Raw genomic sequence first — 26,413 nt, 5'->3', positions numbered from 1 at the left:
TGAGCAAGGTCGTCAGATTAATTTCTTTACCCTCCCTGGAAATGGTCATATCTACATCACTGTTAATGAGCTCCCCTGAGGAAAATGCCAAATCTCAATTAACTGCCCTTTTAATCAATTTTTCTTTACATGTCCCTTAAATCTCTTGCTACCACTTTAAGCAAATTTTTGTCACAATCTTTTCAGTGAAAATAAAACACAGATGGTTAATATCATGTCACATATTTAAAGAATCAAGGACTTAAGGAAATTATAAACCTAAGAAAACATTTTTGCATTTTAGGCTTTTCAGGTCTATCAGTTTTCTGTCAACATGGCTAAATTTATCTAGCCACTCATCACAAGTAGCACTGTTCTTACGTGTAAAAGAGACAAAATTAAATGACACCCTCTGAGTCACATTCCTGTACAATAAGGCCATTTGCTGTGTGAAAATGAACTGGAAGGCAGAACTCTTAAGTACCAGGTTGTGGTCTCCCACCAGTGGAGGTACAGAGCTGCACACCCCAACATCTTCAGATAGTTACACCCAGATCTCTTTTATTTCATGGAAAAGCACACCAATGAAATAATCTTTGCACAGGTAGCAGGGGGTCAGAAAGAGTTTGAACAGATACCAGATACTAAGCTAAAATCTATATTATAGATTGACATTTTCAAGGTTCATACATGTGAACTTTAGAAATTAAAAATGGACAAAGAATCTTAGAAAATAATCAAAAACTACCTGTTTTCCAAGAGGTTAGGATTATTAGCACAAATCCAAATGTCAAAAAATTCTTTCTCCTGATAATGAGCAGAGGAAGGCAGGACTCTCCATTTAAGACAAAGATCTGACAATCAAAACAAAATGACACAGAAAAGAGATCACAATAAGAAACGAATCTATCATAGTAAGATGTCAGTTTGCACATAGCAAAAGTATGAGGTAACTCTCAATCCAAAGACAAGTGAATCCTTCATATACCATTATTCTTGATGGCACATCTATTCTAAGGTTCTATAAGCTACTTCGGGACCCCACCAACAAGTTATTGTGATTATTGTCTCAGTTCCCTCCAGTTAGTTTCTACTTTCAGCCAAAATATCCTTAAATAATAGATCCCACTTCACTTCTTCTAAAACCAAATTAAGCATTTCAGTGACTTAACTATCCCATTTTCTCTGACATATTACCTATCTGCTGACAACACCACTTTCTGTCTCCAACTACATGGTTAACATAAGAAGGAAAATCACGGTCTCAACTAGTATAAAATTACGGTAAAATAAAGCAAGAAGGAAGGAAGGAAGGAAAAAAGGGAGGAAGGAAGGATGGGTAAAAGGAAGGAAGGAGGGAAAGAAGGAAGGAAGGAGGGAAGGAAGAAGGGAGGGAGGGAGGAAAAGAAGGAAGGAAGGGAGGAATGACAGAATGTCAAGGTTTTTGAACCATATACGTATTTTCTTCTGTACTTTCTTCTGTTCTTATTCCCCTCACCAGTTCATAGTTTCTGATTTCTTCACCCATTTTCCCTTACAGTCCTTCCTTGCCTTTAGAATGAAGGCACACTTCTCTCTCCAGGCTACACTTAGATTTAATCCTGAATTCCCTCCAGACACACTGCTAACAGCTCATAGGTTAACACTTGTCTCTTTCATCTAAGGCAGAGGCAGTATTCACAAAGGTTAAGAATTTGAACAGCTCCACCTCTTACCACCTGTATGATCTTGGACAAATTATTTAACTTTTTATATTTTGGTATCATTATCTATAAAAAGAGATTAATATTATATTAGTATGTATCTAAAAGTCACTGAGAATGAAATGACATTCTCCTCCTCCTCCTCCTTCTCATCATCATCATCATCATCATCATAAAAGCCAACACTTCTAGACACTATCCTCCTTAGCACTTAGTAAACTTCATACTTATTAATTCACATTATTCTTAAAACTCTATAATGGAGCTACAAATACTAATCTCATTTCATAAAAAAAGAAACTGAGACTTAAAGAAGTTAAACAATTTGCCCAATTTCGTATCGCTCTTGGGTACTGGAGATTGGATTCTAACAGTACCTGGTACAAATCAAAATCACAGTAATTGTTATCCATTATTATTAGCATGTGACAGACTGTCACATACTGTCATCAATTTCCTCAATTATACCTTCTAAATATCTGTCATGTATGATTCTCTTAACTCTCACTGCCACACCTTCATTCAGACACTTACAATTCCTCACCTGGATCCTAGATTACAATAATAGTCTCCTGTTCTAGTCCTTCACCAAGTCTTCCCTCACTGAGCTGCCAGAACAACCTTAACTACAAGTTACCCCTGACCTCTTTGGAATAGTCCCAGGCAAAAGGTTAAAGAGGTGCTCCCTCAGAGCTGTATAAAGACTTCTCCAGAGTTGTACACACTGTAGAGTGCTTTCTTGTCTGCTTGTCTGTTTTCTCCACTAAACTGTTAGTTGCAGATATTAGACACTGTCTTTAATTCCATACCCCTTTGTGTAGTCGGTAGAAAACAAATCAGTAAGTGTTGAATGTAATTATCCTCCTATTCCTTCTACTGAAAGAATTCCAATATCTCCTCCTTGCTTATCAAAGTAAAACCTTATCCTGACATCCAGGAATCTCTAAATGTTTACCCAACCTAATGTGTTTGTCTTATTTATTCACTGTTTAGTCACTCAGTTATCAGTTACTAAATTCCTACTATGTGTTAAACAGTGTTACATATTAAAAATAGAAAGATGGCTATTATTCTTTCACAAACATTTTAGCTGAAGTGTACACCTGATATTAATTCGTATTTCCCACTCTTCATCTCTGCCTATCAAAATTCTATTTTCATTTATTTATTTATTTATTTTTAAGACAGGGTCTCACTCTGTTTCCCAGTGTGGAGTACAACGGAACAATCACAGCTCACCATGGCCTCAATCTCCCAGGCTCAATTGATCCTCCCATCTCAGCCTTTCAAGTAGCTGGGACCACAGGTGTGCACCACCGTGCCTGGCTAATTTTTGCATTTTTTGCAGAGGCGGGGTTTTGCCATGTTGCGTAGACTGATCTTGAACTCCTGGGCTCAATCTACCTAGCTCAGCCTCCCAAGGTACTGGGATTATAGGCATGAGCTACCGTGCCCGGCCTGAAACGATTTTAAAGACTATCACAAATGCTACTCCATCAAGAAGTCTTGCCTCTACTCCCCAATCCTTTTCTTTGAATCCTCAAATAATTCTTTGTCTCTTTACTACAACCATTTTCATCTTTACAACTTTCTTCTAGACTGTAACCTCCTTGGAAACAAAATGTTTTACTCACCTTTGTCTCTCTCATCCCTCATTTCTTAACACAATGACCTGCATATTTAAGAAATCTTAATATTTGGTAATTAGAATGGAATTCAACACTCACCACATTGTATGATGAACGGGATACCCATGGCTTGTCTTCTTTGAAACTGAATAGAATTTAAGGGTCTCTCTATGTTGATGTCATTCTGGTACCCAAATTCATTCCAAAACAATGTTAGATTTCTATTATCTTTTTTTAAAAAAGGCAAAGAATAATGAAAAAAAATTATTAAAATCAAAACAATTGGCAAAGGAAAGTTTGTATATATGATATGATCTCAACTGTGTAAATATTAATACAAATACAGGAATAGAGATTAAAATATCAATATTGGTTGTCTCTGAATAGTAATATGATGACTGAAAACTATTTAGTCTTTTTGCATTTTCCAAATTATATGCAGTAAATCTGCAATATCTTTATAATAAAACTAAAGACAATAGCCTGGATTTTAAAAGTTATATGTTTATGCAATAAAACATATTGACATTTAAAGAATCGTTCTTAAGCATTCCCAGGAAAGACTGTACTGATTAAACTTTAAAGGACACTCTTAAAATTATTGATACAAATATTTATCTTTCTTATCTCACAGCCAGAGGTGTTTTTTTTTTTTTTTTTTCATTTTCATTTTATACCTGGTTCCTTTTCTCTCTAGTCTTTATTGTTTATGCCCTATCCTATCCCCAAATTGTGTGTTTCCTCTTTGCTTGGAAACACTATTTATTATGCAGGACTGTTAGAGAGTCGTCTTTAAGAAACTTTATTCTTATCCTTTGATCCAGCAGTTACACTGGTAGGAATTATCCCTACACACATACATAAGTTGCCACATATATTATAGCATTGCTCGAATAGTAAAAGGTTGGAGATAATGTAAAAGTGTATGAATAAAAAACTGGCAAATTCTGTTCCCCAAAAATGGAACAGTGGCAACGTTTAAAAAGGAGGAAGTAGAGCTAAATGTAGTGTTGCATCAAGACCTCCAAGTTACAGTTTAAATATACATTTATAAGAGAATCCCTAGCATAATCATTTTACGTAACTTATGAAAAGCATAACCATATAAAATTGTATTGCACGTACTTTTCCTGAATGGATGCAAAAGAAATTTTTAATAGTGGATATCTTTAGAGCAGAAAAAGAGGTGGAGAGGAAGGCAACGGAAAATCCTTTTACTGTTCACTTTTGATTTTTCTTAGCACTTTGAATACCTTTACATGTGCATATAGTAATTAAATTTTTAAAAAAAGAATCCATGTTTGACTGTTTTGTCCAATATGATAACCACTAACCACAGAGCCAACCTTAACATATGACTATGTAATCCAAGAAAAATGCAAATAAATGACCGAACACCTTACTATTCCTGCTAAAATTTTGGCTCAGGGTGCTACGGCCCTTAGAGACCAGCAGAGAAAGAACTCAGCTTTCAAAAGGATCCTCACAGTTGGGCTTGCCTAAGCAGACCTCACAAATTCCTAGGTCTGCCCTCTGGTCGCCTCACAAAATCCCCAGCTGTTCTCACTTCAAATTTTCCTTTGAATTTGGCTTTTGGAGCTTTTAATTCAGACTTTCAGTTTCTTCTCTTGGCCCAGTGTTTGGTTTTTGTGAATAATCAAGTAACTCCATCGTAAATACTAATCGGCCATGCTGACTTGTGATTAAGCCCTGTTCTGGAAATGCCTCTAAAGTTTCTACTTTATCTACTGTTACTGTAAACCTTGCCCTCAGGTTAAAACAACCTTGACCATAAAACCTGCCCTTAGGTAGATTCACATAGCATTCTTACCTTTCACCGAGGGTTCAACTTCAACTGTCCTACACATTCTTTCCCTTGGTTTTTAAGTCCTGGGTCTGGGGGTTAATGACACAGGGATCCACCATTCTTGTCTCACCATAGCCTAAGTTACGGCTTTTGTTCTTGAGTCCCTATTAAATGTTTACTTCTACGACACTGGACTTGTCAGCCTCTTTCTTTGGCCTCTCAGCTTCCTCAGCCTTTGAGGGTAGGTTCACATAGACTTGTTCACAGCGGAACAGTCTCAGTTCATCTCACACCCCTCTTCTCTGTACCCCAGATCCTGACCTACTACTCCCTGGTATCTAGAAGTGTTGATGAAGTTCTGCTTCTCTGATTTTTCTTTCTTTTCTTTCTTTTTTTTTTTTAAGACAGAGCCTCACTCTTTCCAGGCCGCAGCACAGTGGCACGATCTCGGCTCACTGCAACCTCCGCCTCCTGGGTTCAAGCAATTCTCATGCCTCAGCCTCCTGGGTAGCTGGGATTGCAGGTGTGCATCGCCGTGTCCAGCTAATTGTAAGATTTTTAGTAGAGACAGGGTTTCACCACGTTGGCCAGGTTGGTCTTGAACTCCTGACCTCAAGTGATTCACCTGCCTCAGCCTCCCAAAGTGTTAGAATTACAGGTGTGAGTCACCATGCCCAGCCTACCTTTCCGATTTCTACATTAACTCTTTAGTTTCTATTATATCAAAGCAGAGGGTGCTGCAGGTTAAAAGAAACAGATTTTTTTAGCACTGGCTCTGTCATATATTAGTTGTATAACTGTGGGTAAGCCACTAAGCTTTCTTATCTATCAAGTGAGTGACCGCTGTAACCTGCCTCACAAATTTATCACAAAGAATAAATGTAAAGGCACACTAAAAACTATAAAGCCTGGAGGATTCTGGGAAGATGAGAGAGTAGGAAGCATCAGATGCTTTCGCCACCTAGACAAAAACTGTACTGGCAGAATCTAATGTAACTATTTGGGAACTTGGGAGTCTACTGAAGGCATGCAACTTCCAGGGGAAGGGATCAATAGTAAATTGCAATTAATTTCAGTGATTTCAGCTCTAAGCCATTAGTAGCTACCCACCCATCCTACATTCCATGTTCCTAAGATCTTTCACACAGCTTGCTGAAAATTACAGTGGGGAGAAAAAAGACCCTGTCCTCCAAATAATGGGGACCCCTGTTCTGATCACTGATGGCTGGTTATGATCACATAAGTGTAGATGAAGAGGTAAAGGCCATTTTTGTTATGCCTCTCCCTCATGGTTGCAAGTTCCCCCCCCACCCCACCCCCTCTAGCTGGAGTGACTTCCAGGGGATTTAAGGGACTGGTGTCTTTTTTCCCTCCTTTCATTTGTCTCTTTTTCACCTTATGGAAACCAGATACTGAAGACTAGTGCATCCAAAAGCTGCTACATGTATAGAGGAAATTAGGAAGTAACTGCCCATGTCCAGAGAAAGGCACAGGCTCAAAAAAACCCAAGAAAACCTCAGGCTGATCTGCACAGAGAGAGCCTACAACAATTTAAACAAACACACACACACACACACACACACACACACATACAAACAGCAAGTCTTAGAGAAGAAAGACTCTGATTTCCAGAAGTACAACGCTGTTAGATTTAAATGTCCAGTTTTTAACAAAAGATAAATCACAAGTCATACAAAGAAACAGGAAAATATAGCACATTCCAAGCAAAAGAATGAATCCACAGAAATTCTGCCTGAAAAAAACCTGATGGCAGATCTACTAGACAAAGACTTTAAAATGACTGTCTCAAAGACACTCAAAGGACTAAAAGAAAAAGAAAAAGAAAAAAGAAAAGAAAAGAAAAGGCTGGGCACAGTGGCTCACACCTATAATTCCAGCACTATGGAGGCTGAGGTGGGTGGATCACCTAAGATCAGGAGTTTGAGACTAGCCTGATCAACATGGTAAAACCCTGTCTCTACTAAAAATACAAAAATTAGTGGTGTCACACACCTGTAATCCCAGCTACTTGGGAGGCTGAGGCATGAGAATTACTTGAATCAAAGAGCTGGAGGTTGCAGTGAATCAAGATCATGCCACTGCACTCCAGCCTGGGCAACAGAACAAGACTCTGTTTCAAAAAAAAAAAAAAAAAAAATCACAGGGAAATTAAAAAATATTGAGAGATAAAAACAAAAACACAACATACCAAAACGTACAGGATACAGCATAAACAGTGCAATGGGGAAAATTTATAGCTTCTACAAATGCCTATATTTAAAAAATAAGACCTCAAATCATCTACAAATGCCTATATTTAAAAAATAAGACCTCAAATCAAAAACCTAACTTTACAACTAGAACCAGAAAAAAAAGAACAAACTAAACTCAAAGCCAGCAGAAAAAAAGGACATTAAGAATAGAGCAGAGATAAATCGAATAGAGAATAGAAAAATAATACAGAAAATCAACAAAATCAAAAATCAGTTCTTCAAAAAGAGAAACAAAACTGACAAACCTTTAGCTAGATGAACTAAGACAAAAAGAGAGAAGGTCCAAATTACTATAATAAAAAATGACAGTGAGGACATTACTACAAATTCTATAGAAATAAAAAGGATTATTGGAGTACTGTGAACAATTATATACCAAAAATTGGATAACTTAGATGAAATGGACAAATTCCTAGAAACACAATACCTACCAAGACTAAACCATGAAGAAATTAAGAATCTGAATAGGTCTATAAGTAGCACGGAGATTGAATCAGTAATTTTAAAAATCTCCCTACAAAGAAAAGTCCTGGAACAGACAGCTTCCTCAGTGACTGCTACCAAACATTTAAAAAAGAAATAACATCGATCTTTCCCAAACTTTTTTAAAAAATTGAAAAGGAGATAACATTCCTCCTTAATTCATTAAGCTGGCATTATCCTACCTTTTTGGCAGTACTACAAAAAGAAAACTACAGACCAGTATTACTTTTGACAATGATGCAAAAGTTCACAACAAAATACTAGCAAACTAAATTAAAAAGCATATTCAAAAGACTATATACTTCATGACCAAGTGGAATTTATTCATTGTAAATATACAAAAATCAATGTAATAGATCACATTAAGAGAATAAAAAAAAATACTGCATGATCATCTCAATTGATCTTGTGAAGGCCTGTGATATAATGAAACATTCTTTCATGATGAAAACACTCAACAAATCAGGACAGAAAGAAACTTCAACATAAGAAAAGCAATATGTGAAAAATCCACAGAGAATATTGTACTCAATGGTAAAAGACTGAACATGTTTTCTCTAACATAAGAGACAATGCAGAGATGCCCGTTCTTACCACTTCTATTCAAAATAGTACTGGAAGTCCTAGCCAGAGTGATTAGGCAAAAAAAAAAAAAAAAAAAAAAAAAAAAAAAAAAAGAGAGAGAATACAAGGTACCCAGACTCAAAAGAAAGAAGTAAAATTATCTCTGTATACAGTTGATATAATCCTGTATACGTAGAATGCCCTAAATATTCCATGCAATTAAAAAAAAAAACTGTTAGAACTAATAAAAAATTCAACAAAGTAGGACACGAAGTCAACACACAAAGATCAGTTTTATTTCTATACACTAACAATGAGCCATCCAAAAAGAAAAATTATAAGACAATTCCATTTACAATATTATTAAAAAGACAATTTAGGAATTAATCAAGGAGGTGAAAAACTGGTACAATGTAAACTGTAAAACATTTCTTAAAGAAATTTAAAACGATGTAAATAAATGGAAAGAAATCTCATGATTATGGACTGGAAGTTTAACTTAACACTATTAAGATGTCATTACTACCAAAAGCAATCTGCAGATTTAATGCAATCCTTATGAAAATTCCAATGACCATTTTTTTGTGGATGTAGAAAAACCAATCCTAAAATTCGCAGAAAATATAGAAAGATCCTAAATACCCAAAACAATCCTGAAAAAGAATAATAAAGCTGGAGAACTCATAATTCCTAACTTCAAAACTTATTAAAGCTACAGAAATCTAGAGTTGGCACTGACATGAAGACAGACAGATAGACCAACGGATACAGAATCCATAAATAAATTCTCACATAATCAAATATGGTCAAATTATTTTTGACAAGGGTACCACAACCATTCAATGGAGAAAAGGCAGAAAAACAGTCTTTTCAACAAATGGTATGGAGAAAATTGGATATCTACATGTGAAAGAATAAAATTGGACTTTTACATAACACCATCTGCAAAAATTAACTCAAAATGAATCTGCAACCTAAATGATATAAGATCTTAAACTACGAAACTCCTAAAAATCACAAGGCACCATTAGATTTGGCAACACTGTAAAATATATGATACCAAAGCCATAAGCAAGAAAAGAAAAAATAGACAAATGGCAATCCACAGAATGAAAAACTGCAATGGCAACTCACATATCTGATAAGTGATATCCAAAATAGAGAGAACTCCTCAAACACAGCAACAACAACAACAATGAAAATAATTCAACTCAAAAAAAAAAAAAAAAACACACAAAAGAGCTTGAATAAATATTTCTCCAAGGAAAATATACAAATCGCCAGTAAGCGCAAGAAATGATGCCAAAAATCACTAATCATTAGGGAAATGTAAATCAAAACTACAATGAGATACCACTTTATACTCATTAAGATAGCTACCATCAAATAAAGAACCCACAAAATAACAAGTGTTGGTGAAGAGATGGAGAAACTGGAACCCCTGTGCACTGTTGGTGGTAATGTAAAATGGTGTAGCCACTGTGGAAAAGAATACGGTAGTTCCTCAAAAAATTAAAAACAGAATCACCATGTGATCTGGGAATTCCACTGCTGGGTAAACACACAAAAGAACTTAAAGCAGGGTCTCAGTTTTCAAAAGAAGACATATAAGTGGCCAATATATATATGTATTGTTTAAATGCTCAACATGACTAAGCAACATGAAAATACAAATTAAAACCACAGGGAGATATCACCTCATACCTGTTAGAATGACTATCACCAAAGACATGAAAGGTAAGTGCTGGCAAGGATGTGAATAAAAGCAAATCCTAACACACCAGTGGCAAGAATATGAATTAGTGTAGCCATTATGAAAAATAATAGGGAATTTCCTTCAAAAAGTAAAAATATAACTACCATATGATCCAGCATGTCCTCTTCTGTGTATTTATCCAAAGGAAATGAAATCAGTATGTTAAAGATATTCACTGCAGCACGACTTATAAATAGCTAAGATATGGGATCAACGTAAGTGTCCATCAACAGATGAAGGGTTTCAGAACATGTGGTACCCATACAATGGAATACTATTTAGCCTTTAAAAAGAAGGAAATGTCATTTGCAAAACCATAAATACATTACATGAAATAAGCCAGGCACCGAAAGACAAATAATGCATATTTCATTTATCTGTGGAATCTAAAAAAGTCAAACTCATAGAAGTACAGAGTAGAATAATGGTTGCCAGAAGCTGGGGCAGAGGGTTGGGGAAATGTTGGTAAAAGGATACACAATTTCAGTTAGACAGAAGAAATAAGAACAAAACATCTACTGTACATCATGGTGATTATAATTAATAACGATATGTTATGTACTTGAAAATTTCTTTTAAAAAACACAGGACCTTGAAGAGAAATGTGCATACCAATTTTCATAGTATCATTATTCACAATAGCTAAAACATGGAAGGAACTCAAGTGTCTATCAACAGATGAATAGATCCCAAGCAAAATGGGTGGGGTGGGGTGTGTGTGTGTGTGTGTGTGTGTGTGTGTGTGTGTGTGTGTATAATGGAATATTACGCAGCCTTAAAAATGAAGGGAATTTGACATCTGCTATAACATGGAAGAACATTGAGGACATTAAGCTAAGTGAAATAAGCTAGTCACAAAAGGATAAATACTGTACTGTTCCACTTACATGAGGTACTTAAGAGTTGTCAAGATCATAGAGACAGAAAGTAGAACGGTGGTTGTCAGTCAGAGGATGGAAAGGCAGGGAATTGGGAGCTATTGTTTCATGGGTATAGCGTTTTAGTTGTGCAAGATTAAAAGAGTTTTAGAGATGGATGGTGGTGACGGTTGTACAGCATTTAAATGTACTTAATGTTACTGAACGGTATGCTTAAAAGTGGTTAAGATGGTAAATTTCATATGTCTTTCATCATAATGAAAAAAAGGAAAAAGAAACACTTAAGAGCCCTGCAGAAATTTAAGTTTGCTGCTGTGATGTATGTTTCCTCTCTCTACAAGTTACTTCTCCATGAATACTGCACCTTTCCAAAGGAGGAAGTGTGTTTTATAATTTTGCATGTCATCAACATGTTAACTCAGCATCCTGCACCTAACAAGCCCTCAACGAATGCTGCTACTATCCCTGAAAAAATACCTCATTAATATGTTGTCTGAAATAAAATGAAAGTGGAATAATGTCTCTTCTAAAAAACATTAACCAAAATACTTTATCCACCTACAAAAAGAGCCATGCAGATAACCCCCAATTTCTTAACTCAAAAATTACATATTATTTTAACATCCTCAAGATAGGTTGATTAAAAAATTCAGTTTACTACATCTAAAAAAGTCAGTTTTTAGATGGCTGAGAGCACACAGCTAATTTTCAAAATTATAAGAGTACATATCTTAAGACTTTTGTGTGAAGAACCAACAAGCTCATTAAATTAATAGGATAATCTGGGATTAATGAACACAGAATTAAAGTCTCAATTTCTAGAAGAAGTATCTGTGAGAAAAAAACTGAGAAATTAATTTACTGCCAGCTATGTATGGAATACTTTATTCAGTAGATTCTTAATGTTTAAATTAATCTAATGAATTTTTCAGGAACCTCTTTAAACCAAGCACCTGGAAAAAAAAAAAAAAAAAGAGAGAAATATTGCAACAACTTACAAAAAATTTGCTAAAATCCAGTAACTAAAAGGGCAGCTGACACACATTTTGCCTCTGAAAATTAAGAGAAATGGAGCTGGGCACAATGGCTCACACCTGTAATTCCAGCGCTTTAGGAAGCAGAGATGGACAGATCATTCGAGGTCAGGAGTTCGAGACCAGCCTGACCAACAGGGTGAAACCCCATCTCTACTAAAATACAAAAAATTAGCCCAGCATGGTGGTGGCACCTATAATCCCAGCTACTCACAAGCCTGACGCAGGAGAATCGTTTGAACCCAGGAGATGGAGGTTGCAGTGAGCCAGTCTGGCAGCAGAGTGAGACTCTATCAAAAAAAAAAAAAAGAGAGAGAGAGAAATGCAACATCCTCTTAGGTGTCAGTTTCGTATCTGTTCATAGAATGTACAATGGAATCCAGGGAATCAATTAGCCCAGGAAAGATGCCTCAAATTCAATAGCAAACTACTACAGCAAAGCTTTGATAGTCTCCATCAAAATAAGGAGGCCTGAAACAATTTATAAACTCAAAGCACCAGAAAAATGGTATACCTGGAGAATGTTAAATCAGTTCCCTACCTCCAGGTGGTTCTGCATCTAAACAGAAGATTATATAATCATATTCTAAAGAACTCCTGAGAAAGAAATTTGATACCTTTTCTCAGGGGACTGTTAAATCACTCTTCCTCCTCTGTTGAATACAGTCCTTTTTGTCATTACCCCTCTCATTTAAAGCTAATGTAACAGCCAGGCATCAGGCCCCTCCTCATCTGATCTAGGGTGTGATTGCTTAATCATCTTTGTTCTTAATGAAAGCTCTGGATTTGGGATGGCAAACTCGTTTCAGTTGATAATGTCAATGCCAATCAGTTGGTAATGACGCCTGGTACACTCTTGAGAAGAAAGAGGCCAACTGCTTATCAGGAAGAATTGCCATGATGACTTAGTGTGTGGTGCAAGTGAGCCCCAATATAATTGAGGCCTATTTGCTATCCCTGTTTGTCACTTCCCAAGGTGGTCTACTTGAATTGAAAAAAAAGCAAGGCAAGATATATTCAGTGGTAGTGAAGATGCTACAGTCCTTCCTTTTCTCTTGGCCCCTGGGTATGGTGGCGTGCGGTTGTGCTAGTCTCATGTTATGAGTCCAGTCAGTGTCGAAAGTTACGTGGCAGCTGCTATCAGAACGTTTTCACTTCTCCACTCTACTCTAAGCACAGGACGCTCCACTGCAAAACTCCAGTAGCCTGCAGCTGGTCCAATTCACTCCAAATGTCAACTTCCTCATTTCACTTGGCCCATGTAGCATCACTTTCTCTAGTTCCCTATCACTGGTCACCCACCTTCTTAAGTGTGAGGACCTCCTTATGCTGCAAGAAACTTTTAGAACCACCACCCCCAACCTAAGAAAATACATGACAAAAAATAAATCATGAATTTAATAACACCTTGAGTAATTTTATATTTTACTACCCACAACTACATCTATATACATTTGAAAATCTCTAGCATATAGATGTATGAGGCATAACGCCCCCTTAGACAATTACTGGTAGACTTAGGAATTCGTGGACTCCCTGGTATACTGAGATGCCCTCGGGCATTTTGGCTCCCAGCTGGAAACCACATCATTCTGTGCATGAAGACTAGAGTAGGGAGAAGCCTAGAGGCCTCATTAGTTTATTTTCATTATGGCAGATCTTCAAAAATAACACTGGGGATAGTTATGTTTCTTCTGGTTTCTTTCTTCAGGAAGAAATAACTTTGACCTTCTTTTTTTAGGTTATATTTTTATTTAGTCATTGTCATTGCTCTCCTTTGGCTACATTCCAGTTTCCCTCTAAAATGTGGAAATCAAAACTAGACATAAAAATCAAATCTAAAGCATATTCCTAAGGAATTCTGTGTCATCATGGGCAATAGCCTATTCAGCTCTATATGTCTCCTCCATACCTGGGTTAGACTACCTTTCTACCAGAATGCTCCTTACTCAGATATACATAAAGCCTACTGACTAACCTAATGTTCCTAAAAGCCTAAAGAGTCACTTTGGTTTTTATTAGTACAATGCATGCTTAATTCTGACTACATTATTTTATTTTTCATGGATTACAGGAATATTTTAAAATAAACTTTATTGTGTATATTTAAAATATACAAGAGGTGTGTGGGGTTTTTTGGGGGTTTTTGTTGTCGTTGTTTTTGAGACGGAGTCTCGCTCTGTTGCCCAGGCTGGAGTGCAATGGCGCTATCTAGGCTACTGCAGCCTCCGCCTCCCAGATTCAAGTGATTCTCCTACCTCAGCTTCCTGAGTAGCTGGGACTACAGACGCCTACCACTAGGCCCAGCTAATTTTAGTAGTGATGGGGTTTCACCACATTGATCAGGCTGGTCTTGAACTCCTGACCTCAGCCTCCCAAAGTGCTGGGATTACAGGCATGAGCCACCGTGCCCGGCCTCAACATGTGTTAAAGGATACATACAGATAGTAAAAGGGTTACTACAGTGAAACAAATTAATATATCTAGCTCACAAAGTTACACATTTTACTTGTTTTTGTGACAAAAGCAGCTAAAACCTACTCATTTAGTATAAGTCCCATATACAGTACTTTTGTTTTTTACTTCAAAGATGTATTGTGAGTTGCTTTCTTATCGTGAAGTGAACCATTTAGCAAACTCTGAACTTCATAAGCAAGTGTTTAAAACAAGATTTTCAAAGACATTCCTTACCATTGTGTTTAAAGCCATAATGCAGAGTTTACATGTACACTTTAAAAAGATGAATCTCAGCATGTTACTTCAAAGATGTATTGTGAGGTGCTTTATTACAGGGAAATGAACTGTTTACCAAACTGTAAACTCCCATACACAGTACAATTGTATTACTTACAGTCCTCATGTTGTATATTAGATTTCTGATTGCAGTTTTAAATTCCGAGTCATTAAATATAACTTATTCTTTTAAGCAGACTGATCAGGAGAGTTTTGAAGTCTTCCGTTAGGTATGGCAGGGAAAAATCAAACTATAAGAATCAAATTTTATTAAATTCTGGAAAGAACAAGAGTTCTAGTCTTTTTAGTATTTTATTTGCAATATGGGTGAGATCCTCTGAGATATTTTAGCAAAAAACTTCATTGTAGATGTAAAAAATGTCATTATCATGAGAATGCAGGTACAGTCAGAAAGAAAAGGAAGCATAAGTGCTGTCAATGGTAATAATTTCAATTCCCAGCTGAAAACAACGTAAATGAATCAAATCTAAGAATGTGTCTTTTTTTTCCAACAGTCAATTTGATGAACTCCTGAACCATCTTTTTATTTGCTGGGAGCTGACACGAAGTAATGATTTTAAATAGAGTATATATTTATGTCACGTAAATCAATTAGGCAAAATGTCTATATCACATTTTAATCTTTTAATTGTCTCATTCTTTTCACATCAAGCTTTTATGCAAGGCATTTTTTTTTAGCAATATGGAGTTCAATTGCTTCTGTTAAACAGTAAAAACACCCACATGAGTAACCAAGTAATCAATGAAAGACAGTTTTTTCTTACAGAAGTATTAGAGCTGATGAAGAAAATATAATTTTTTGAACTTCTAAGGAATCTGAGCATTGATCAGTAACTGCTAATATCATTAAAAGAGAGAAAATCAGCCTCCCAATGGAAGAACACACTACCACCTGTGAAACATCTTGACAAGTTCCAGGTGATGCTGATAATACTGGTGCACAGAACACACTCTGGGTATGTTTTAGACCATAACATGAAAACCCAGCTTTGGCAGGAAATCTGTCCCCTTCACTTCGTTCCCTCTTTCATAATTTCCTGCTGAGTTCCTACACTTTTCCCTGTTTTGCTGGTGTGAAAGTTTTAGGTACAGCAGGATGGATACAAATGAAAAGAAAATATTTTAAAATTACAACTTCAAGTGAAGATTTTAAGTTGTCTCAAGGGTAGAGACATATAATGTGCCTGAATTATACATACTTCATCCAAATCACTGAATACATGATATTCTATTTCTTGACATAAATGGAGCTCTATGTCTGCATAACTGAAAAAGTTTATTTACAGACAATCAATTATAATAGGTGAAAATATTCACAAACTATGCCTCTGACATAGGAACTTAAAAGAAATCAACAAGCAAAAAACAACCCCAGTAAAAAGTGAGCAAAGGACACGAACAGATACTTCTCAGAAGAAGATATACTTGTGGCCAAGAAACATGAAAAAAAGTTCCACATCACAACTCACCAGAGAAATGCAAATCAAAACCACAATGAGATACTGTCTTATACCAATCAGAATAGTTTTGTTAAAAACTTTTTAAAAAGCAGATGTTGGCCAGGCTGTGGAGAGAAAGGGACACTTAACACACTGTTAGTGGGAATGTAAATTCATCTAGCCACTATGGAAAGCAGTTTGGAGATTTCTTTAAAAACTGAGATTTCAACCACCATTCAATCCAGCAATCCTATTACTGGGTATATACTAAAAAGAAAATAAGGAAAATCAGTTGTTCTGCCAAAATGACACATGCACCCACATGTATGTTCACTGGAGTGTTATTTCCTATAGCAAAGACATGGAATCAACACAGATGCCCATCAACAGCAGATTGGATTTAAAAAAAAAAATGTGGCACAAATATACCATGGAATACTACAACACAGCCATAAAAAAGAATGGAATTGTGTCCTTTGCAGCAACATGGATGCAGCTAAAGGCCATTATCCTAAGTGAACTAATGCAGGAAAAAAAAAAAAAAACAAATACCACATGTTCTCACTTATAGCGGGAGCTAAACATTGGGTAAACATGGACATAAAGATGGGAACAACAGACACTGAAGAATACAAAAAGGGAGAGGAAGGGAGACAAGGGCTGAAAAACGACCTATTAGATACTATGCTCAATGCCAGGGTGACGAGTTTGGTCATATCCAAACCTCAGCATCACACAATATACCTCTGTAACAATCTTGCACATGTACACCTTGATTCTAAAATATAAGTTGAAAAACAAAAAGAAGTTTAATTAATGCTCAACACACCCTCTCATTGTTCAGGTGTCTCTGGGGAGTAAGGTGATCTAAATGAATCACATTTTCCAGATAACTGAAGTTTATCTTTTTAAGTTTCCAGACACAGCTATTTTAGACATTTTTAATTGACATCTTTCTGGAATTAACATACACAATAATTTTTAATTATACAAAACAAAGTTTAACATATCTACAATTATCCAGGATCAGTAGTTTTTACTCCATGGTATGACATAACAATGTTATAAGAGCTACTAAGGTCTGCGTGGGACTCTGTGCTCTCAACACAGTGAAGTCCCAGTGCCCAGAGCAGGGTTTCCCAGTCTGTTTGGAGCAATAATCTTCTGCTTCCTTCCCCCACGGTCTGCTACTTCACTCTGCTGATTGCCCTCCCCTTGCAATTTCTAATCTGCTGCTTTGTTTTTCACATGATAGTCTGGGAAAGATTCTGAAATGGGCTCCCTTCTCACTCCTCTTATGTTTTAAAGTAGGAACTCTCTTTCAGAGCTTTCAGTTGTTGGTAATTTGAATTCAGGTAGTCATATCAGCTTAAAGAAATCACAAAAATTAATCCCTCTTTAAGTATCTTCTACTATGACTATTGATTGAATACTTACTGATGCCAGTGTCCTTACAGTACTGGACCACGTACTGTCCCATGACTTTTAATAGATGATTATACTCTCGGACATTGAGAAATTCCTGTTTATTGTGGGATGGTTCCATGATCTCCAAGGGTATATTAACAATTCCAACCACGCCTGCACCAAGTCTGAGAAAATATATGCATATTTACATTTTGTAATTCTGGCTAAAGAAAAACAAATCAAATATATTCTGGTCATTTGAAAACTTTTTTTTTCAAAAGTAACTTCATTCCATTGGTCCGGACCATGTTTTACAATTTAACAATTTATCTAATTATGTTATCGTAAATCTGTGGTGATCCCAGTGTATTTAGTCCCATAATAAAAAATTACTCTAGCACAATGTTACTGAGTTAATATGACTTTTTACAAACCTATCACCTTACATGGAGTGTGAGGGTGGGTGGGAAGGCAAGTCCTTTTGACATTAAAAACCATGGTGCCTTACTGCAATAAACTAGCATAATCTTCTAAATGACAGTGGCCAGAGAACCATTTTCCTTGTCTGCATTTTATCTATCAGATTGGATTTCTCCTCCTCATTGCAGAGGTCTGTGGGGTGCTCTGTGAATTCTACTAAGGAAACACAGAGTGGGCTTATCCCAGAGGGCAATGAGTATTTCACTATAAATCTGCTTGGTGACATAACCTGCTTTCAGAAAGAGCATACAATTGTCTAAGCCTTTAGGGCTCCCCACCACCCTCTGCATGACACACATGTCAAGCCTCACACTTTGAGGTCCCAGCTTATGTTTTGTTACCACTTCCCTCTTCCACCCTGCTTTCCTTTCACTATTCATTCCATAAGTCTAAATTTGGGCATCATTCTTCTAGGAGGCCTGAATTGACTTCCCCAGTTTGCTTTACTGCCCCTCATAAATGTTCTTTTTGCACTGATGCTCACCTCTAACGTAATATTCATTCATTCATTCATTCATTCAAGCTCAGCACCTGGCCCTGTTCCAAGAGCTAGGAATATAGTGAGAACCAGAAGTACAGGTTTCCCCTGGCTTTGAAGTTTCTCTTCTACATAGTAAAAATATACAAGATCATTTCAGATGGTGATTAGTGGTATGAGGAACATAATGCAGGTGCTGTGATAAGTGAAGAGTGATAGGTGGAGGGGATAACGGAAGGGGCCAGTTTTAATTAGACAGTCAAGGAAGACGTTCCTGTGGAGATTACTTCAGGCTCACGGCTGAATGGCATGTTAAGGCCAGCAATAAGAATATCTGAGGACAGAAGGTTCAAGGCTGAGGAAATAGCATGTCTCAAGGTCTTAATACAGGAATTAGCTTAGGAGGTGTGAGAAGCAGGCAATGCAGAGAGGGTAGGGTATAAGTAGGGGGTGAGATCCCACAGCCAATCAGAGATCAGATCACTGGAAGACCATGGCAAACAGTTCCACTCTAAGTGCACTGGGATTTAAGCCAACTAATCTAGATTTTAAAAGACCATTCTTGTTATTTTCAAACAATATTTTAAAAAATGCATTTATATGCTTGTCGCATTCACTGTATAATACATTCCTTAGCAAAAGGTAGTAGGTCTGGACTACCTTATGGGCAGAGCTTAGTACAGTGCATACGCTGCTGCACTATAGGTGCTTGTTAAATAAACAATGAATGAAGGACCAATTCCCTGAGAGTGCGGGAGCAAGATAGTAAGTGCTCCCCTGACCCATTATACTGGTCTTGATTACCTTGTCTGACCCTGGCCTTTTCTGTGTGTCTCTGTAGGACTCTACATCATTGATGAAAGCAGCTTGAGAAATTTCAGACCATTGGGAAAGCATGAAAATGTATTACTCTAAAATCCAAATAGGCTACAGAGTTTTGATAACATGACCTTGCAGGAAGCTGGCAAGAACTCATGCATGTGGGGGCTTCACAAAATGTTAATAGGGTTGCTTTACAAGACTATGGATTTTTCTTTTCTTTCTCTTCTAAAATTTATTTAATATGCTTGTATTATTTTTAAATTGGTAAAGCATCAAAAATTTAACCCAAAGAGGCAGCACAAGGAATGGCCCCACACCAAGTTGTTCAATAAATGCATTGAAAAAAATTTCTCACTGTGATTTTTCCATAGAGCATGCATGCAGACTCACTGATGTTATAAATGAGGCACATAAATGCCTGCACATCGACAGGAAGGGTGAACAGAGACTGTGACACTTGCTCCCATTGTGATTAGTCACTCATCTCACTTCACAGACAGAATCTTACTGCAACTTCCCTTTCTCTGCTTATATCTGTGAAGGCAAAAAACATACTTACAAGGACTTCAGTTTCAACTGTGGGCCCACTTTTTCGTGCATTTTGATCAAACGGTTATTGCTGTAAATGAACATTCCAGCTTGGCTTCGGTTTTCTATGTTCACTCCATAGAACAGGGAGAGTGTTCTTGCTTTCTTTAATTCTCTAGAGTTATATTTAGAAAGTTTAAAAAGTTTTTTATTAAATAAACATATATAGTTTATGAAATGGCTAATCATTAATCTAAAAGGCATATCCAGATACTTTGCCAAACCTGGTGGCAAACTGCTAATAATTAAACTAAAAGGTTAACGTCAAAGGCATATATCCAGATACTTTGCCAAATCTAGTGGGCACACTCAGTTATCTCGGCATAGCCAAGTATTCTGCATAAACATGATGCCAGTAACTATGTCAGTCAAACAAAGGCATTTATTGTTTCAAAAACAAGTCTGCACATTTAAATTTACAAGAACTAGAAAATGGCAAAAGTGTTCTGAAATATTAACTGGTGTTATAGGTACATTGCAGCATTTTTTTTAAAAAAATGATGACTTGGTTATTTTAAATTTAGGTATTTCTAACATCAGTTGTGATTCCTAAATTTCAGCATGTTCTCAAGTCTCCAGATATCCCACATAGATTGGAATGTGCCAAAAGATAGTCCCTGGCTTTCTCTCTAACCTTTTCCAAAATACAATACAAGGTAAATAATAGTTATTATAATAAAGCAAGTTTACAAGGGCAACAGATATGAGCTCCTATTTTTCTCACTGACCTTCTATATTTTGTGTGAGTTTTCTAATAAAAGTATAAAACAGAAATTGAGAAATACCAAAATGTGATAAAAACAGCTATGGTAAGGAGTTGTGATATAAACATCTATGGTATCAGAGGCTGCTGGGAGCTACGAAAATGCCTGAATATGACAGGCAGACCTGTTTTCAAATACAAGCCTGTCTTTGTAATAACCATGTGACCATGGATGTGCCTCTTAAACTTTCTATCTCATTTGAAAAATGGGAGTAATACCTACCTAGCCACTTGTGATGTCATAAGAACTAAAAAAAAAAGTTAAATATAAGCCTGAAACAGGTTAGGTATATCACAATTGTTATTTTCTTTACCCAACCAAGAATGACACCAAATATAATTCTCCTGCACTCACCCTGTAGCTCCCCTCCCTCCATAAACTTGGCCTTTTGTTTTCAAGCTCATGACCATGTGCTATCACAATTGACACAATATACTTACTAGTAACTAATTAAATGCATCTATCATTAAAGAATAATGATAAAGTTCTATCAGGCCTTCCATACAGATATGATATATAGAGAACCTAAGACATGAGTTAATATATTATATATTTATTAAATGCACGTATATCTAAGGTTAAACATACATAAATCAAACTTTTTCTCAAAAATCACTACTCAGTAATGAGATCCCAACCCTTCAACAAAAAGAGTATAAGGGATATGTAAATAAGGTATTACAGGATATGATATGACATAATCACTCTATAATATTAAATAATATATTGATATTCTTCGGTGTTTTTTTTTTTTTTGAGACAGAATCTTGCTCTGTCACCAGGCTGGAGTACAATGGCGCAATCTCAGCTCACTGCAGCCTCCACCACCCAGGTTCAAGCGATTCCCCTGACTCAGGCTCCTGAGTAGCTAGGACTACAGGTGTGTACCACCATGCCTGGCTAAATGTTTTTTGTATTTTAGTAGAGATGCGGTTTCACCATGTTGGCCAGGATGGTCTCAATCTCCTAACCTCATGATCTGCCCACCTCGGCCACCCAAAGTGCTGGGATTACAGGCATGAGCCACCTCGCCCAGCTATTATGGAATTTAAAGAAAAAAAAAAAACAACAACATTTGCTATTAAAACAAGTTCATGGCAACTGGCATTATTATTAATAAAATGTTGACTGGTCACTTTTTATACATTTCACTGTATGAGCTATCTCACACAGTGAACTTGTTTCAACAAGGTTTTTATTTCTAAAGACCTTAGAGAGAGCTTCATTTTTCAATTAAAATTTCTATGACATTTATTTAAATTTTTTCTGGTAAATGTAGAAGTAACATTTCAAATTTATTTATTTTGATAAATGCAAAATTGACATTTAAAATTTAAGTTTCGAGGAAAGTTATGGTTGAATGTCAGTGCATGGTTCACCAAAAATAATGTTAAAAACAAATCATACTTCCCTTAAGAATAGTTTCACAAAGATATAATGACTTTTAAAGTCTGATCTTATGTGGGCAGCAGTGATTATTTTCAGTTTAACTTGGTTAGCATTTGAGTTGGAGAGCAAGTTAATCTTACAAATGTAAATATTTCATTTTTGTTAACATAGCCTTGCTTTTTTAATTTTAACGATATATAAGCAATACATTCACATGAAACATTATTTCCTATCTTAAATTTTTAAGGTACTAGACAAAGGGAAGAAACTGGAACCAACTCTCTAGAATTTAAACGGCAAACGACACAGAGGGAAAGTGAGTTATCAGCTGGTCACTTCCTCATGCAGACATCTTCATCTAGCCCAAATAATTAAATGCTGAACTAATTTTTCTTTTTTTTTTTTTCAGAATTTTTATTATGTAGACACATATGCATACATGCAAATATATATTTTATCAATGTTTTATATTGCTTATCTTGGTTGGGGGACCTTGACTGTATTAGGTTTTAAATTGTAAGACGTCACAAACTGGAAAAAAAATTGTCACGGTAAACACTAAATCTATCTACTTAGAAACTAGAATTTGTTTTAACATAGTACAGAGGATCCCTGCAAACAGAAAACCTTATGTCTTACCTTTGCTTCTCTTTAAGATTCTTTTGTTTTGCTTTTGCATCTTCCAAAGCTCTCTGTAACACATCCTGGAGAAGTACATTGGTTGGGAGAGAACATAATGCCACTGAATTAACCAAAAGCAAGTTGATACTATCCTGTTATTCAAATGTTTCAAGGGTAATGATAGCTCATATTACCTAATGCAATTCTACCATAGTAGATTCTCAATACTTGATAAATCATTCAGTTCCAATACCTTAAAAGATAATCCAAATCCTAGCCCACTATTCTCTTTTGTACATATTCAGATAACCTCTCTTCCTTTTAGAGAAAGAAACTTTATTCTCTCTAATGGCACAAAGACTTTGACAAAAACTACAAAAAAACTTGGGTGAGTTATTTAGCATACCCAGCTCTGACTTTCGTCTGTGAGAACAATAAATGCTCAATTATGTGACCACTGAATGTTCTTGCAGGAAAGAAAAAATAACAATAATTGAGAAATTTTGTTAGCAGCCAACAGAAAATATCTCCTTCATATTGAATTCTGGATACCTCTAATATTTCTCAAACTTTCCCTTTATAAGACACCCCATGCCCAGTTGTCTTTCTTATTAACTCTTTTAATTTGATGTATCAACTCATTCACTACTCTAAATCTAGTATGCTCCCTCTAATCAAGCAGAAGAAGAATTCATTATTGTTCTTAGGCACAAGAATAGCCTCTTAACATGCTTCATCCACTTGAGGTAAAAGGTGGGCATCTGTTTTGAGGTACAGTATAACACTGACAGAACACTATTTTTACTGCCTTTCAAGTAAAAGAAAATGGAAATGGTTGGCAAGTATTCCACTTAAAATTCATCTGCCCTGAAGAATTTAAGAGGTTAAAAGTTTAGGTCATTCTGCTTTGCTGTCTTCTCTGCCTTAAACCAGAGAGCCTCAGAGGAAGAAAGAGAATTGGTCAAAGACTTCCCCACCCTTCCTGGCAGTGCCCTCAGAGCACAGCAGAGGCAGGGAGAAGAAACAGCAGAAGGCAAAAAAGGAAGAAGGACCTGACCCATGAGTCTTTCTCTTGACTCTCAGACACATAAAGCAAAGGAAAACGATTTCTCAGAAACAAAATTTTAAAAAGCTTAAACTATTATAAAATTAATAATCAATCAAAATAAGATAGATTTACCTTTAACTTAAAAAACTGAAAAGAAAAAACTAGGAGAATTTGGGATAGGCCATGGACAGAATTCGCTTTGGGGCATTACCACGGGCTACTCTTTGATGTCATCCCTTACTCAGGACCTTCGCTAGGAAAGGTCTTTATCAGACACCGCCTTGGTCCTGGAAAGTTAAATGGCAAATCACTGAAAGGACTAATATTTTCAGTCTGTAGAAGAGGATGAAGAGAAGGCGAAGAAGAGCATTTGCCTACATATTCCTACTTATCCCTTTGTATGTAAGCAAATAAATATGTTGCTTAATGATTCACCATTGTTTAAAGCTTCATAGCATATTTTTGGTAAAAGTTAGCAAACTTACAATACATGTCTTAAGCAATATTTTTTCTCTCAGTTGCAATGCATTATAATTAATAATAGTTCTTCATAACTTATCTTACTCTTGGGCATATTGTAAGGATTACAAGGAATGTTTATGAACTGTGTGGAGCAACTCATAATAAAAGAGCTTTGTAGGCTGGAAGCTTTGTTATTAATATTCATAATTACAGCATATAATTCCAAGCATTAAAAAGAAGGATTGGTTATTAGACATTTCCTTGCTTTCCCCATTTATTTGGGTCCACAGGGAGCTATCATTTGAATAGATATTTTCAAGGAGATTTGATAGGCTATTTCTTTTTTCTGCTGGCTTTTCATTATTTTTTTCCCTTTCTCCTATTACTTTCCATTTTAAAGAAATCGGTTGTGATGCTCTTCCCCACTGTTTCAAATTCACCCCATGTTCTGTTCGTCTTTTCTCCCCACCTCAGCCTCACCTCCACTTGCTGAGTTTCCTCTCCTCTCTCTCCATTCATCTATTCTGTTTACCTGAGTTAAAATCAACTTAATCTTCTGAGCTTATCTGTGCTTAAAAGTTTAGGAAGTGGATGGTAAGAGACAACCATACAGAGGAAAAAGCAAATGACACGATCTGCCTTTTAATAAGACTACTCTCTTTACATGTCGCACCTTGGCAGAAGACAAAGAGGTTCTGTCACACTGGTTTACTTTCATTTGTGCTTCTTTCAATACAAATTCAGCTGGAAGTGGAAGCCAGATAGTTATAATACAGCAAAATTATTTCAAGCAATTCTAAGTATTTTCCATGCATATAGCATGACCAGTGAAAATGGCATACAGACCATGATCTCAGAAAATTCTACATTGCTCTTACAACTTTTACAAATTTTAAATCTTTTTTCTACTGGACTTTCACTTAGGCATGACAATATATAGGACACAAATATACATACATAAATTCAAAAGTCATAAGTGAATTTTTAGCTGACAGGAAATGTTTTAAAATCCACAAAATATGGATGTAGAGCTACTGCTCACCCCCAGATAACTGGGTAAGAGTAGCTTTGTTCCTGCAGTAGGAGGAGTGAATATGTAGAACATCCTTCTTAAAGCAAATGAAGTGCAGGGATCTAAAATGACCTAACACAATGTTATGACATGCAGCATTTCCTACTTTATTTTATTTTTAAATACAGACATGGACTCACTATGTTGCCCAGTCTAATCTTGAACTCCTGGCCTCAAGTGATTCTCCCACCTCAGCCTTCCAAAGTACTGGAATTACAGGTGTGAGCCACTATGCCCAGACAGACAAACAAGGTTTCTAACAAATAGCAATCTAGTTTGAAGTGTGTTCAGGATCATATTTAAAATCATAAATAATAACATGAGTAAACAAACTCAGAGATGGAAAGAATGTGTTATGAAGTTCCATAGAGACAGAAACGACATTTAATTAATTGTAGTAGCTCCTACAATGCCTAGAGCCATGTATGTCTCAGAATAAGTGTACAATTAACATTTGCTGAATGACTGAACAACAATGATGCAGGCTGCAGGTAATTGCATACCAATCTTTACTGCTTCTTCTGCCTTTTGAACTTCATTTTTAAATGCTCCTTTGAAAGAAGATGTGACATAAAGATACTTTCTGAAAAGAAAGAAGAACATAATCAAGTCAGATTATCATTTTAAAGTACATAAGACAATATTCTTTAGCAAGACTGTATGCTCCAGAGATACATAATTATTAAGAAAGATTCATCGAGAACATCCAGCTGGTACATTAGCAAACTTTATACCTAAGAAAAATTTCTTGCCTTTTACTACTTAGAAATGTTGCTTTTGTAAAGAAACTTCATGAGAGCAATAGGAAAATCTGCCCACACAAATGTTCACTTAGACATATAAACTAGGATAATTTTCTTTAAAAAAAATTATGAAATTGTTCTCTTATCAAAGTTTCTGGTTAATATGCATAGCCCTCTTACTCAGATTATCATTGACACTGGAGAAACTACTTCTCCTAGTCCCAAAACAATTATCTCTAAC

The 26,413-nt window shown here is 36.1% G+C and overlaps 1 protein-coding gene across 1 annotated transcript in view; it reads right to left on the bottom strand.

Annotated features, from left to right (window-relative positions):
• The window catches only part of MORC1 (MORC family CW-type zinc finger 1), a 168,890-nt gene that overhangs the window by 75,273 nt on the left and 67,204 nt on the right, over positions 1–26,413 (bottom strand). The window contains 7 exon segments of the mRNA XM_074405314.1: positions 728–833; positions 3,410–3,538; positions 17,736–17,890; positions 20,045–20,188; positions 22,866–22,930; positions 25,031–25,101; positions 25,933–26,012. Of these exon segments, the coding sequence (XP_074261415.1) occupies positions 728–833; positions 3,410–3,538; positions 17,736–17,890; positions 20,045–20,188; positions 22,866–22,930; positions 25,031–25,101; positions 25,933–26,012 (750 nt within the window).

The sequence above is a fragment of the Saimiri boliviensis genome, chromosome 8, assembly GCF_048565385.1.
Source record: "Saimiri boliviensis isolate mSaiBol1 chromosome 8, mSaiBol1.pri, whole genome shotgun sequence".
Taxonomy (NCBI): Eukaryota; Metazoa; Chordata; class Mammalia; order Primates; family Cebidae; genus Saimiri; species Saimiri boliviensis.
This window is presented reverse-complemented; position numbering and strand designations above follow the sequence as displayed.